Below are 14444 nucleotides of genomic sequence, written 5' to 3'. Positions count from 1 at the left end.
TTGATAACCTTTTTAGACTGCGATGCCCAAAACTGCACCCAGCACTCAAGGTGAGGCCGCAGCACTGCAGAGCAGAGCAGGACAAGTCACCTCTCTTGGTCGGCTAGCAATGCTGTGCTGGATGCGCCCCAGGACACGGTTGCCCTCTTGGCTGCCAGGGCGCACTGTTGGCTCGTGTTCAGCACACCAGAACCCCCAGACCTCTTTCTGCAGGGCTGCTCTCCAACCTCTTGCTCCCTAGACTCTATGTTGCTGTGTCCCAGGTTGTTTTTCCAAAATCTCCGCTACCAGACCACCTCTGCATACAGAACATCAGTTACAAAGCTTTACTGAGTAATACAGCCGCCCAGGGTGATGAAATGAAGGGCGGTTTGAGGTTTTTAGATAGGATTACTTGGAAAAATTATTTGGAACACAGCGTAAGCCTTCACTGCGCGGGCACATCCTGTCCAGCATCACAAAGAAAGCATGTGTTCTCTGGCATATATAAAAATCCGTAACAGCTTGCTTCGTTGCCTTACTTTTGACCGCTTAACTTCTTAATTAATGTGCTAGGCAACCATACTATTGTAATTTAATTTGAAATTGGGCAGGACTCATAAAGCTTTTTGTCTTGGACTACCTAAATTGTTTTGTTTTCCTTTCAAGTAAATGAATGAAGACACAATTATTAAATTGTATCAGAATAAAATAAATGATTCACTAGATTATTACACTGGAGGAGAGTGTACTGGCTGAGTTAATAATAGCTCGTGCACAGCTCTGCCTTATCAAGTACACAATGCACAAGGTTATGCATGTTCTCTGTGAAACTAAATTGGCCAAGTGTAAGCACACAGCCTACTTTTTTCCTGCTTATACATCATCAAATCAAATTAGATGTTTAAAAATGTAAAACGACTTGTAACTGTGAGCTTAAGTCTTAATACTACAGATATAGTTACTCAGCTCCTGAAGGGAAGTGCTTAAATTCAACCTTTCAAATCTTCTCTACATCTTAATCCTTTGCAGAGAAGGAGGAAACCAAACATGAAGCATGAGAAAAAGGGAGAAAGCAAAAATATAGAAATACAGGGGTCAGACTCAGCTACTCCTCTCCTTGGCCTTGATATAGAATCACCCCAAAAGGCTCTCACTGGTTTGAATTGTTAACTACCTGCTTCCCTTCAGCCTCTCCTGCAAAATTCTTCAGCTCCGTTTTGAGAGTAGGCTTTTCTCACTAAAACTGGGAGAGAAAATAATTGCCCACTATTTCTTTCAGTGCAGCAGGGAAAAGAACTGGTGTGAGCAGAAATGGCATGAGAAAAAAGAAACCCAGAGAGAAGTATGTTGTTGAGCATTAGATGGATTACTGGAAACACTGTTCCAAGGGAAGGATTCCAGTTAATTGTGATCTATGTTTGAATCTGAGACAAATCACGCTATGTTAGAGGTCCACCTTTCTGTGATCTCTAGTTTCCAGATCCTGATTTATTTATTTTTTTTTATAATATCTGCTAATGATGCTTTTTTCCACTCCAATAAAAAGTTCCTCTTTCTTCTTTTAAATTCAGCTTAAGCTTCTGGCAATCTTTCTACTAGCACATGCCTGCTCCATGTCATCATCTGTCATATTGCCTTCCTTTTAGATCATAAATAGTTACAAGAATACAACGATAAAAGGCTCATTCAGACTGAAATTGGCTCCTTTCTCCAGCTGAAGCACCTTTCTGCTACCACCATCATTAAAATCTGCCAATTTGTTCAACAGCCTAATTCAGGAATAAAAATTTAAGACAACCAACAAAGTAATGATTTTCAGAAAACTCACACTACAGTGAAAAAATAGATTATTTTATCTTTAGTGAGAGCATGTTGTATTCTACATCCACAGAGGCTGAAACTTTGCTTCCCACAGAAAGCTACTGTGGGTTTAGTAGCTGTTGTATCCAGGGAAAAGAAGTCAAAGGAGAAAAGCGTTCAGCAGATACAAGTACAGGGAAACACAGGGAGGTAATTTCAGGTGTCAGCAGCTGCAGAGGAAGAGATGCTTTCACTAAGCACGCAAGATTGCATAGAGACACAGAAAATGCTCCTATCAAAATATGTTATTGCTCTACCTGCCATGCGGGGCAGTTCTTTACCAGGGGATGGGTAAAGGAATCTCCTGTTCACAGCAAAGCCAGGCAGAACTGTCAAACCTGCACTGTACTGGCCACAGACTCTTGGATAAAAAGGAGAAACGCTGGGATACTTTCTGTATAGAATCATAGAATAGTTTGGGTTGGAAGAGACCTTAAAGCCCATCCAGTTCCACCCCTGCCCTGGGCAGGGACACCTCCCACTGGATCAGGTGCCCAAGGCCCATCCAACCTGGCCTTGAACCCCTCCAGGGATGGGGCAGCCACAGCTTCCCTGGGCAACCTGTGTGCTTCAAGTTACTATGTGGGCTAATTTAACTGTGCTGGCACCAGAACAACAGAAAACTGTGGTGAAGATTTCAGAAAAACTTTCACTTTAAAAACAGATGAGACTAAATGATTAGTTTTAAGCTGTATAAAAAGAGAGTGCTTGGCCCCAGCAGGCGTCCAAGCAACATCAATTCTAACAACATCAAAATTATCCCCTTGCTATTTTGAAGTGACTAACTCATCTTCATTTGTTTTTTTGCCTTCTGTTTTCCCTCTCCCTTGAGCCATTTCTTGTAAGACCTTGCCTTTACCAGGAGAGAAATACATAGCCCACTACACCATTTTACAAAAAGCTTTAACAGCACCTTGTGGTCGTTTTACAGTTTAGAGGACAAGAAAGCACATGTTAGATGCATCAGGTCCAGGCAGGAAACAGGCTCTTGTGAAGTTGCTGTGTTCTACAACATTACATCCCTTAGCTGGGAACTTAGAGCATTTCTGGCAGCTGGGTCTCCATGGAAATAAGGACACCAAGACTACAGCTATTTTAAGAACTTAAAATAAAGGATGCTGGAAGGTTACATATAGGTACTACAGCTGGGGGAAACCAGTGAATTTTTGAACAATCCATACCCTTCACCTCGTGTCTTACTGACAGTAACGGAGACTGCAGGAAAATGTGCCCGGTCTGGCCAGAGCCATTGGAATCATACAACAGTTTGAGTTTGAAGGGACCTTGGTCAGGGTCACCTTCCACTGGATCAGGGGCTCCGAGCCCCATCCAACCTGGCTTTGAACCCCTCCAGGGATGGGGCAGCCACAGCTTCCCTGGGCAACCTGGGCCAGGGCCTCCCCACTCACATCATGAAGAAATTGCTCCTTATGTCTAGCCTAAATCTGCCCCTCTCCAGTTTGTAGCCATTGCTCCTTCTCCTACCACCACCAGCCTTTGTGAACAGTCCCTCCTCAGCTTTCTTGTAGCCCCTTCAGGTGCTGGAAGGTCACTCTAAGGTCTCCTCAGAGCCTTCTCTTCTCCAGGCTGAACAACCCCAACTCTCTCAGCCTGTTCTCGTACGGGAGGTGCTCCAGCCCTCGGATCATCCTTGTAGCCTCCTCTGGACCAGTTCCAACAGCTCCATCTCCTTCTTATGCTGAGGATTCCAGAACTGGACACAATACTTCAGATGAGGTCTCCAGATGAGAATAGGAACAAGGACATCAGAGGCAGCAGCTGCCTGCGTTCAGTCCCGGGTTCATCCAGTTCAGGACACAGGCAGTAAAACCAGTAGATATCATATTACAGGCTTTACCATAGAATCATAGAATCATAGAATAACCATGTTGGAAGACACCCACCAATAATAAGCACAAGGTTTCTTCTTTGTTAAATTCAGTTTTCTGACATTCACATCTAGCAAGCTCCCACTGTTGGCGTTATCAGCTCTTACTGACCCAGGGTACAGATGGCCTTACTCTAAAGACAAGTAATGTGGAGCATCCCACTGCTTCTTCTGCATCAGCCCCTCTCTACCACTCTATCTAAACTGCTCACCTTAGAACTCTCTCTTCTGCAGAGGCCTCAGAAAGCTCTTTTCAGAGCCTTCTTTTGAACATTTTCCACTTGCAAAAAGTGTGGTGGCATTTGCCATCGTTTCTGTCACAGAGAATAACTCTGACTCTCTCTGGAGCCACAAGTGACAGTTCTTAGCCAGCTTTCAAGCTGTGCAAGCTTTCAAGCTGTGTGTGGTTTTAGCTTGGGAACAGTCACGGGGGGGTTTTTTGGGGGTTTTTTTGGGGGTATTTTGTTTTTTTTTTTTCTTTCTGCTGGAAGCTTGGCAGAGAGGTTTCTCTTCTCCCTCAGCAATCTGCTTCTCTAAAGGACAGGCCAAATCAAGTACCTGGATGTTCTATTACACCTTAGTAAGTCCAGTGCTCTCAAATTCTGCTCATCTGCAAATCTGGGCCAAATTTAAGCAGCATTCCCAATTAGGAGCAATTTTTTTTGGAAGAAGCTATCCATGCTTTATATCAAGCTGTTATTTTGGAAACTTTGGAGAATATACTTTCTTTTATACAGCTTAGGGAGTCAGTAGATAAACAATACAATCACAGAAAATCTGTGTCCGTCTCATTATTGAGGAGCTAAAACTGTTTGTAGAAAGCCTGTCACATTTCAGCCTGCAGACATGGAGCAACACAGCACAGAATCAGTAGGAACTGACCTAACTCTCCACGTTGGGCAGAAAGCTCACCTGCTCCAGGAAGGTTTTATGCTGTGGCCGTATGAAGTCTGGAATCTGAAAAGGTCTTCAGGGCCAGGGAAATACCACAGCTTTTGAATCACGGGGATTACACTGAGAGGATTCTGCTGAATAAAGGAAGAGGGATGTTAGCTCATTGCCTGTCTTGCTGACTGGTAGGTTAGAGAGCCAGGTGTTTCAGTAATGATGCCTCAAAACTCCTACCTGCATGGCAGAAGTACCTCCCTTTTAAAAAGATTTCTACTTTACAGATTGTCCTCTTTCTCCTGTTCTCACAAGCCTGTGCTTGGCCTCTTCTGGTAAAAGGACTGTACGTTTTCTGTACTCATCCAGCCAGTAACTGTACCTGCTAACAGGGGCTACAGCTTTTAAACCAGCTTACTGACGGAGGGTCTGTGCACAGAGACAAGCGTGTCCTCACTCGCAATATCGCAGCGGCATCGTATCTTCCCTGCACTCCTCAGGGCCTTCGGTGTTTCTTCTGGGCAGGGACCACAGTCACTGAGCGAGCTGGTGCAACACCCGACTGAAGCTGAATCGCATAGCAGGCAGCTCTGAGTTTTCAGTAAAGAATGATCAGAAAGTTGACTATTTTATTATTTTTAAGAAATCAACATGGAAACAAACAGCAACGGTTAAGTCACAAATAGTCATAAGCTAATTGCAACCACAGCATTAATACTTAATGTGAATATAACAGAAATTACAAGTATGTTAACATTATTCATTCTCGGTCAATGAACAGAAGTGTACAGTAAGGTCAGCATTAATCTGTTAAGAATGCTACAAAACCAGCCGGCCAGTGTCCTTCCAAAGCAGAGTGCTTGTCGTAAGGCAGGCTGGAATGACTGCTGTCCCTCCAGGCAGCTCAATTCCTGCACTGCCTGTGGACCATGCCTGTTCTCTCTCCTTTCTGCAGGTCCCCTGACATTTCCCTTGGTTTGTTAGGGGTACAAAAGCATTACCTGCCAGGAAAAAAAAAAAGAGCTACAGTGCCACGGGCCAGCCCTTACCCTCTGCGTGAATAATGCACGTGTGCAGCCTGGGAGCTCAGCTAGAGGCAAAGCAGCTCCCTTGGCAGCCTGTGACATACATCACTAACTGCTATTCACACTCTATTCCCACCCTCCCTTAACTCCTTGCTCCATGGATAGGTCACGCTTTTGGAGCTGTACCGCTTTCAAAATGCTTTCTTTTACATATCACTCTTTAATAGGAGTTCTGTAACACAGAAATACAATTTTGCTTTTGTAGAAAGGAGGTTCTTTAGATATACCCTTCCCTCTCCTGGGCCTTATACCGTACCTTCCTCTTTTTCAAAACATTCCCTAATGCATGTACTTAACCATCTGCCTCTGAACAGTAAGTACCAAAGTGACACTACGAAAGGCTGACTTGCATTCGGTGTTTGTGGTCCTGGTGCCTCTTGGTCTGAGCAATGTAGGATAAACTCAGCTAGAACACTTTCATAATCATAGAGAGGGATACGCCCTCAAAAATACCCCCCACCCCAGGGTTTTTGGAACCAGACCGGAGGACATCGGTGTGAACAAAGCAGTAATCTCCATCTTTCTTCCTTCCCATCAGGATTCCTCCTAGGGTGCCATCTGCCGTGTTGTTTTCACTGTAGAGACAAGAGAAGCCATCAGCTTGTCTATTATCAATTCTAGAAGTTTTGAGGCAGAAGGAAAAAAAAAAGCTTGCTCAAGTGGGCTCTCTTTTTCTCCCAAACCCATTTATTAAGACCTCTCCTGCTCCTCCTCATCCAGCTCATGACATTCTGGGGGAAAAAAAAAAAACCCAAGTAAACAGCGCAAAACCCAACAACAAATACTGTACCAGCCCAGAAAACTAGATGTGTGATTATTTCTGGAGAGAGTTCAGTAATGTTTTTAGACACCACTGTCCTAAGTTGGTATGTGTTTCGCCGAGGTAACTACGTTTAATCATCTTTTTAACTACAGCAAAGCAAATCTGGTAGCCATTTCTGCAGATGTAAAGCTGAAAGAGGGGAGATTGAGATGAGAGCTTAGGCAGAAATGTTCTCCTATGAGGGGGGTGAGGCCCTGGCCCAGGTTGCCCAGAGCAGGGGTGGCTGCCCCATCCCTGGAGGGGTTCAAGGCCAGGCTGGATGGGGCTTGGAGCCCCTGATCCAGTGGGAGGTGTCCCTGCCCCTGGTAGGGGTGTGGAACTGGATGGGCTTTGAGGTCCCTTTCAACCCAACCCGTTCTATGATTCTATGTGTGCTGTCAGGCCAGCTGGCTCATTCTCAGAAACAACGCAGCGTGCACCAAACAAGCAAACACAAAGTAGCTGACTATTTGCATTCCTCTTCTGGCCATCAAGCTAAAATGCTCCAGAAGCAAAGACTTCATGCCAAGCTAAGGCTGTGGTTTCACAACACGGTATCTTCTACAGCAATATTACTGTAGGATACCCCCTTGCATCCCCTGCTCTGCAAGCCCTCTGGGTTTGTGGGACAGCGCTCTCAGCCTGGCCAGGAATCGCAGAGCGAGAGCACAGTGGCTAAGTCAGTGCTACTCCAGCATTCTGCTCTGACCCCGCAGTCTAATAAAAGTTCCACCCGCCTTTTTCCCACAAGTAACACACCGGTATAGTCGTCCTGCTGACTGGTCCCTCTTCTGTCCGATGCTTCCCAGAATGCGGCAGCTCTGAACTGTCCCGATAGTCTCGGCCCTTGGAGTTCTGCATGTCCAGCACTGCCCGGCTCTTGGAGGGCAGGGGCGGCTTGTTTTGCTGTCCCTGGATGCTTGGGCTGACCTCAGACCTCGCCGGCTTCACTGGTTTTTTGAGCGGTGCTGAATTTTCTAATGACGTAGTCAACTTTGGTTTGCCTTGAGTCTTTTCACCTGCATTCTTTTCTTCCGACTGGCTGGAGCAGGTATAGGACCGGAATAGCTGCGTGGGGACCAGGAAAGGCGGTGATGGTTGTTTGCCAGAGGTCTTGCTGCTCTCAGGCTCCTGTGACTTTGTGAGATGAAAGCTCTGGTCAGGCAGCGGCGGCTGCTCTTTTCGCAAGGCCTTGAGGTAGTCTTGGTCCTTCTTTGCCGCCGCCTTGCTCTTAGAGCCCATAGAGCCATACAGTGGGTTCTCAAACATCTCTGGCTTTTGCAGTCCCTGCTCCTGAAGCAAAGGCTCTGCTGTGGTTTTCCCCAGTTCAGGTGGCCTACAGTCATCAAAGCAATAAAAAAGGGGACTTGTAAAGAGCAGGCAAGAGACACCGACTGATTTAAACAGAAAAGGAATAAGAAATGAGCATGATGAAATTAAACTGTTTGTGCAAAGGGGTAACGACAACAAACTTGTGGGAGAGAACATAATTGTGTATTGTTTTTAATTTGTTTAGTCATTATTAACATTACATCCAAGAGCACATTATGCACAGTACTGTATAAACTCCCTGCTAGACCTCAGTCTTGTCAGTGGTACTTGTCTTCTCTTTAAACAGAGAGAAGATACTGAGCCAAACTGCACCAAGTGCTTTGATGGCTCTGTGGAGTGGACAAATCTGAATTTAAATATTAAGAAGAGTCCTCAGATCTGGAAGAGAGGATTGAAATGGCTGTCTGGAGAGTTAACGTAAGAGCTCACATTGCACTGTAGCATTTTACAAGTAGATCAATGTCTTGGGCCAGGTGGCCAAGAAAGCCAATGGCATCTTGGCTTGTATCAGAAACGGTGTGGCCAGCAGGACCAGGGAAATTATTCTGCCCTTGTTCTCAGCACTGGTGAGGCTGCACCTTGGATATTGTGTTTAGTTTTGTGCCTCTCGCTACAAGAAAGACATTGAGGGGTTGGAACGCGTCCAGAGAAGAGCAATGAAACTGGGGAAGGGGCTGGAGCACAAGTCTTACGAGGAGCAGCTGAGGGACCTGGGGTTGTTCAGCCTGGAGAAGAGGAGGCTGAGGGGAGGTCTCATCACTGTCTACAGCTGCCTGAAAGGAGCTTGTAGATAGGTGGGTGTTGGTCTCTTCTCCCAAGTGACAGGTCATAGGATGAGAGGGAATGGCCTCAAGCTGCGTCAGAGGAAGTTTAGATTGGACATTAGGAAAAACTTCTTCAATGAAAGGGTTCTCAAGCACTGGCAGAGGCTCCCAGGGAGGTGGTGGAGTCACCATCCTGGAGGGGTTTAAAGATGGGTAGACGAGGTGCTTGGGGATATGATTTAGTAGTGGACAGGTACAGTTGGAATTGATTTTCTCAAAGGTCTTTTCCAACCTAATGATTCAATGATTCTTGCTACCAATGCCACACGGTCTTCCTAGGGAAGGGATAAAACTCCTTAATGCACCCAAATGCACAATATATAAGTAACAGCTCCACACTGTAGGTAAGACAATCATTGTGTGTTCACAGCTGAGCCCTTTGGATTGGGGCTTAGACTGTACAATGGGACAAGGGAAGTTTCCTGTGTTTTGTATGTCTTGACCTGACTTGGCAAGGCTTTCATCTGGAGAACCACCACGATACCTAGAAGAACAGCCACAATATCACTGAACAGCATGAAGAGGGGGGAATGGCGCGTGTTCTTTGCATGTGTTCAAATGAGCTGTGTTCCTTTTTTAAAGTTACTTTGTGGAAGTCAGTACATGCAGGAGCAAAGAGCTGAGAGCGTGAGGAAGCACAGTCAGGTACAAAACAGATCGAGGCAGTGCTTGCAGCTCCGACTTCTGCAAGTCCTGGCTCAGAGAGCACCATGTACGTTTATCAATGAACCCTAGCCCAGACTCAGCAAGCAGCTGTCACTGTGAGAAAGAGAACAAGGACACCGACTGCGAACATGCACTAGGGTGGATTAGCCTCATCTCTTCACTAAGTTGGGTAGGAATGGGATATTTTCGATTGTTGGATGGAAATTCTGCATCAAGACTTGTGACAGGTGCAGTGCATAGATGCAACTTCTACAGCAAGCGGGACGTTTGCGTTGGAGTGTGAGGAGAAATTCAGTTAAAGTACTTCACATACGACATGCGAAGGAGCTATCCTTCCCATCCAGTGGGAAGACCTATGCCACACTTCCCTTTTCCCCTTTGTTACTACAATCAACTCTGTAGTCTTCTCCTTCTCTTCCCTTGGTAGAGAATTCTACATATATTTTTGGCTTTCCTTTCACAAAAGGCTAAGGAACTACTACACTAATTTTCTTTGATTCTGTGATATCTGCACTTGTGACCTTCACTTTTTCTAATTCTAGAGATAAAAGGCCAAGAGAATATGCTGCACCTGGAGCTCCCTTGTCCAGAGAATGAAATAGTGACTGTGCAGAATGACAGGAGGGACAGGACCAGCCCCGGTTCAGAACTCAAAGACTCACAGGTACTCTTGACTCCGACTACAAACGCTTCTGTTTCCTGTGGGCTGGAGGGGTGGTTTTGGAGACAGAGGCGACAAGGAGGGTGATGTGGAGGATGACTGGCTCAGTCCCATCATGGGGGTTGTCTCTTTGGGCTGCTGCTCGTAGCTCCAGAGAGAAGGTGGCTGGTCTGGTGAGGGTATCTGCTTAAGCTGGCTGGTTGCAGAGGGCTGCTGAGAGAAAGCAACCAGCCCCAGGTAGTTGGGGTTGCTGATGTCTGTGGGAGTGGAGCTCCTGAAAAGAACAAGTATTGTTAGGAAGATGTGTACATAAATATATATATATATATATTTGTCTCCCTGACCAGCTACAAAGGAGTTAGTGTTCACCGAGCGCTTAAAATCAATACCACCTACTTTTCTTTTTGGTCACTGTAGTTTGAGCACACCTCCCCACCCTAAGCTGGCAGAGGTAGAGCAGCAAGATTACCGTAACATATCCTCCTTTCCCGGGTTGTCTGGAGAAGGGGAAGCACTCCCCCAGTAGCGAGCAACGGCTGCTGCCTCTCTGGCCATCAGATGAGTAGATTTGGACTTTCTGTTGGAAGTAAAAGGGCGCCGTTTAAGCGCAGTGCTGAAACCCAGTCTGGCTGATGCATTCTGAGCTTTTGAAGCTTTGAGCGCAGAAGCAGTGACCAGTGGTGAACAGAGAGCCCCAGAGGCAGCTTCCCAGCGCTCACCATGCCTATCGACCCTGCTCCCACAGCAAGCCCAGTTCCGTGTTTATTGAGCCAACTAGTTTTCTGCAACTGACTTACCCACTTGCTCTTTACCTGTTAGTCTGATCCCAGTCTTTGCTAGGCTCTAAGTTGCTGATGTTCTTTGGTTTCTGCCCAGTGATTTCATCACGTTCAATCTTGACAAAATCTGAAGGGAAAAAAGGCAGAAAAGTGTTTTTGCAGCTTCAGACACCAGTTGTCTAAGTTTTCTCTGTTACTGCTTGTATAGAGGCATCTCTCTTTGTCTCTAAGAACCACAGAGAGTTTTAAACAGTTGTTGCTATTATGTTTTCAAGTGCCCACTAACACCTGTAGTGTTTTGTTGACACAGAAAGAAGCGTTAGTCTTGTAATACAAAGGTCAGGACAGTAAATGCCATGAGGCTGCTTTTGTTCTCTGAAAGAGAACAACAGGTAGCAAAGGGAAAATAGGCAAGGTTTGTGATCTTTTAACTAAGGAACCGCTCCTTGAGAGCCTCGCACATTCTTTGCTGAAGTTCCCAGGGTGACTGGAGCAGGGAGAGCTTTGGCACCTTGTCATAAAGCCACTGGAAGTGGAAACAAGTTATCACCCTTCAATAAAATCAGTATCAGTGACAGGCAGGGGGCTCTCTCAGTCTGCCGAATTTACTTGAATGATGAAAAAGAAAAACCCAAACCAAACTGCTGGCTCTCTCTTAAAGAGTACAGGTATACTCCTGAAAACTAACAATACTCACATCTCCTTGCCATCAGCATCAAACACTCGTGCCTCTTTAGGACTAAATGCATCGCAAGGATAATTTTCAATTCCTTGACGGTTATCAGAAACCTATTGAGATGAATATTGTCTAGGGCGAGCGTTGCAGAGACAATCTCGTTCCTTACCATACAGTTTCTCTCTCTGTTTTCCTTGTGATGTTTGTAACTTGATCTCGCCCTGGAAGACCCCCGTTTTCTCACCGTGGTGTGTCAGCACTGTATGGATAGGAGCTAAGGATTCTGTTGCTTCTATTCGCAGGGCAATGCAGCCTTCCCCTAAAAGACAACAAGGAGACAACAAGCCTGGGACTGAGAAAAAAAAGCGCTAAATCTCTTTCTTGTGTCAGTCATCTACTGTCACTGTGCCTGAGATTACTGGAGAGGATCTGCTTCAGATCACAGTAAGGGGTGTAATACCTGATAAACTGGAGAGGGGCAGATTTAGACTAGATATAAGGAGGAATTTCTTCACCATGAGGGTGGGGAGGCCCTGGCCCAGGCTGCCCAGGGAAGCTGTGGCTGCCCCATCCCTGGAGGGGTTCAAGGCCAGGCTGGATGGGCCTTGGGCACCTGATCCAGTGGGAGGTGTCCCTGCCCAGGGCAGGGGGGTTGGAACTGGGTGGGCTTTAAGGTCCCTTCCAACCCAAACCATTCCATGATTCTATGATCTCTAGAGAAATTAGGGTCATTCATGTCCCTTCTTCACATACATGTGAAAGATTTGAGCATTGCAGACACCCACAAGTGACTACAGGGTTCTCAGTTTCCATTGCTGGTAAGGAAAACATAAGCCTGTGGCTGCCATGTCAGTTCATGGGATTTCAGCAAAGATCCGTCTGTGCACAAGGACCGCAGTCTCTAGCTCGTTAGAATTTGGAATCAACCAGCACTGTCAATGACTTTTCTGTATCCAGGAGAAATGCATCGAGTAAGTGCAAGTGAAACACAATTTGCATGTTCTGAAGAAACCCATTTAAACAGACTGACTCCAGATTTAATTCCTGTCGAGTACTTTCTCCTTAAGCCCCTGCTTTTTTTAGGGCTGGTAAAGGTCACACAGATTGATGCTTCCAGTTCTTTTTCCTCTAATCAGCATGACCTCATAAAATATTGCCCACAATATATTTTTGTGTTGATTGAGTTCTAAATCAGAAATCGGAGCAGCATAGATGTTCAGTCTATAAGAGTTACTTCTGCTGTCTCCCACTCTTTCAGCAGTTTGGAAAAATCTAAGTAGATTTTGACTCATCCAGAACTTTAGAGCTAAGAACCTACCATAAGATTCATCACTGTCTGATGACTTAATGCTGATCAGGATGTGTTGATCCAGTAGGTATTCTGGGTCTGAAATGATTGGAGTCAGCTGCAAAGACAAGTTAATGTGGGTCAATACAAGAGTTGGTCTATATGAACACAGTCCTCTCAGTGCCTCAGCCCCAAATGAGCAAAACTCAGCTGGACAAACCCATGAGGGCACCGTGTGCCTTGCAGGATCAGCCACTTGGGTGATGTTTGGAGATCCATGATAGAAACCCACACTCTTTTAGCATCCCCCTCCTCTCGCTCCCAGCACAGCAGACGGGACGGTATAAATCAAACACTCATGGGCTGAGCTGTGTTTTCCTCCTGCAGTGCAGGACTGAAAATCATTCTAGGGGGAAGTGGTCTGGACTCTGATTACAGCTATTCCCAAAAATCTGTTTGGCTGCTGTTATCACTTATTGCAGCGTCTTTCCCCAACCTCGCAGTGTAAGGGACTCTTTCCCAAGTCAGCAGTTCTTCTTTTGGGCTGTTGGGAAGGGCACTGACACACGTATCTGCTCCAAATCCAGGCAGTTCATCCAGCTCCCCCCATGCCAGAAAATGAAGAACCGCTCTGATCTCAAGGATAGGATTTGTGTGACACCAACGCACAGAACTCCACTTGTGGCCATTTATGGTTCTTTTTAAGACAGCTAAAAAATATTTAACCAACTTCTCTCAAAAATACCATGAAAAAACTTTGTCTGACTCCAGGGCAGTTACTCTTTTAGCTGTTTTAGCTTCCATCTAAAACAAAAAATGGACTTGTCAGCACAGCTGTTTTTACTAAAAAGGTGAGAAAATAGTCACACTCCTGACTGACACAACCACACCAGCACAATTCCTGATACAGATAAAAGGATACTGCCAATAAAGTCCTTTCCTGCTCATACCGTGCTCTGTTTAGCTTAAGCCAATCCTGTGTTCTTACAGTCTCTTTTGAGTGTAAACAACACCACAACCCTGTTCCTGAAAATAATGTTTATGTAAGTAAAAGATTTTTTTGTTGCTTATAGGATGCAAGGGGAAAGCTTGTCTTCTCTGTGGGTATGGAAAGAAGAGTCCCCGTTTACCTTTGGAAGTGCATCAACGAACTTGACCACAAGCTCCCCTTCATTCCCATCCTCATTTTCTCCTTCCTGGCTCTTTACAAAACCTGCAAAGCGAGGGGAAAGGAGTTTGCCAGAAAGAGAGACAGTAAGAACTCGGCTACAAATCCTTTTCAGATGCAAGATCTCCAAAAGGCCTGCAATTATTTTCCCACTTGGACACAAGTTTTAAAAGCATTAAGAAGCTTTAAAGTCTGAGCTTTGGGTGAATGTTTACACAAGTAAATTTACAAGTGATTTTACTGGAGCATTGTTAAATGGTTTTATTTTACAGTTAAAATTGGCACTGAAAAGCTCCATGCATACATGGACTGGAGGATAAGAACATGACAGCTCTTCCTACGCCACTCAAGATAGCACAGTTTTGAAATTCTAATTTAAGATTCGTAATACACTGTTTCCATAGAAATTTATGCAAATTTTGATACAGCCAAAAAATAATCTTTTATGGAACTGTCTTTGACACAGCGCTCTGACATGCGATAATGTGATGAAGCATCCACCGAAGGCACGCTGTCCCACTTAGAGGAGCAGTCCTGTGATGGGGAAT

At 45.4% G+C, this 14444-nt stretch overlaps 1 protein-coding gene across 1 annotated transcript in view; it reads right to left on the bottom strand.

Moving 5' to 3' along the window:
- Nucleotides 1-5210: 5210 nt before the first annotated feature.
- Nucleotides 5211-14444, bottom strand: part of INPP5D (inositol polyphosphate-5-phosphatase D) — a 56860-nt gene continuing 47626 nt past the window's right edge. Inside the window, exons 22-29 of the mRNA XM_069865030.1 lie at nt 13859-13941; nt 12759-12846; nt 11610-11759; nt 10798-10891; nt 10455-10562; nt 9987-10259; nt 7262-7838; nt 5211-6275 (exon numbers count right to left, since the gene is read on the bottom strand). Coding sequence (XP_069721131.1) covers nt 6273-6275; nt 7262-7838; nt 9987-10259; nt 10455-10562; nt 10798-10891; nt 11610-11759; nt 12759-12846; nt 13859-13941 — 1376 coding nt within the window. The 3' untranslated portion in view covers nt 5211-6272. The remainder of the gene's footprint in view (nt 6276-7261; nt 7839-9986; nt 10260-10454; nt 10563-10797; nt 10892-11609; nt 11760-12758; nt 12847-13858; nt 13942-14444) is intronic.

The sequence above is a fragment of the Phaenicophaeus curvirostris genome, chromosome 10 (assembly GCF_032191515.1).
Source record: "Phaenicophaeus curvirostris isolate KB17595 chromosome 10, BPBGC_Pcur_1.0, whole genome shotgun sequence".
In the NCBI taxonomy this organism is placed as follows: Eukaryota; Metazoa; Chordata; class Aves; order Cuculiformes; family Cuculidae; genus Phaenicophaeus; species Phaenicophaeus curvirostris.
This window is presented reverse-complemented; position numbering and strand designations above follow the sequence as displayed.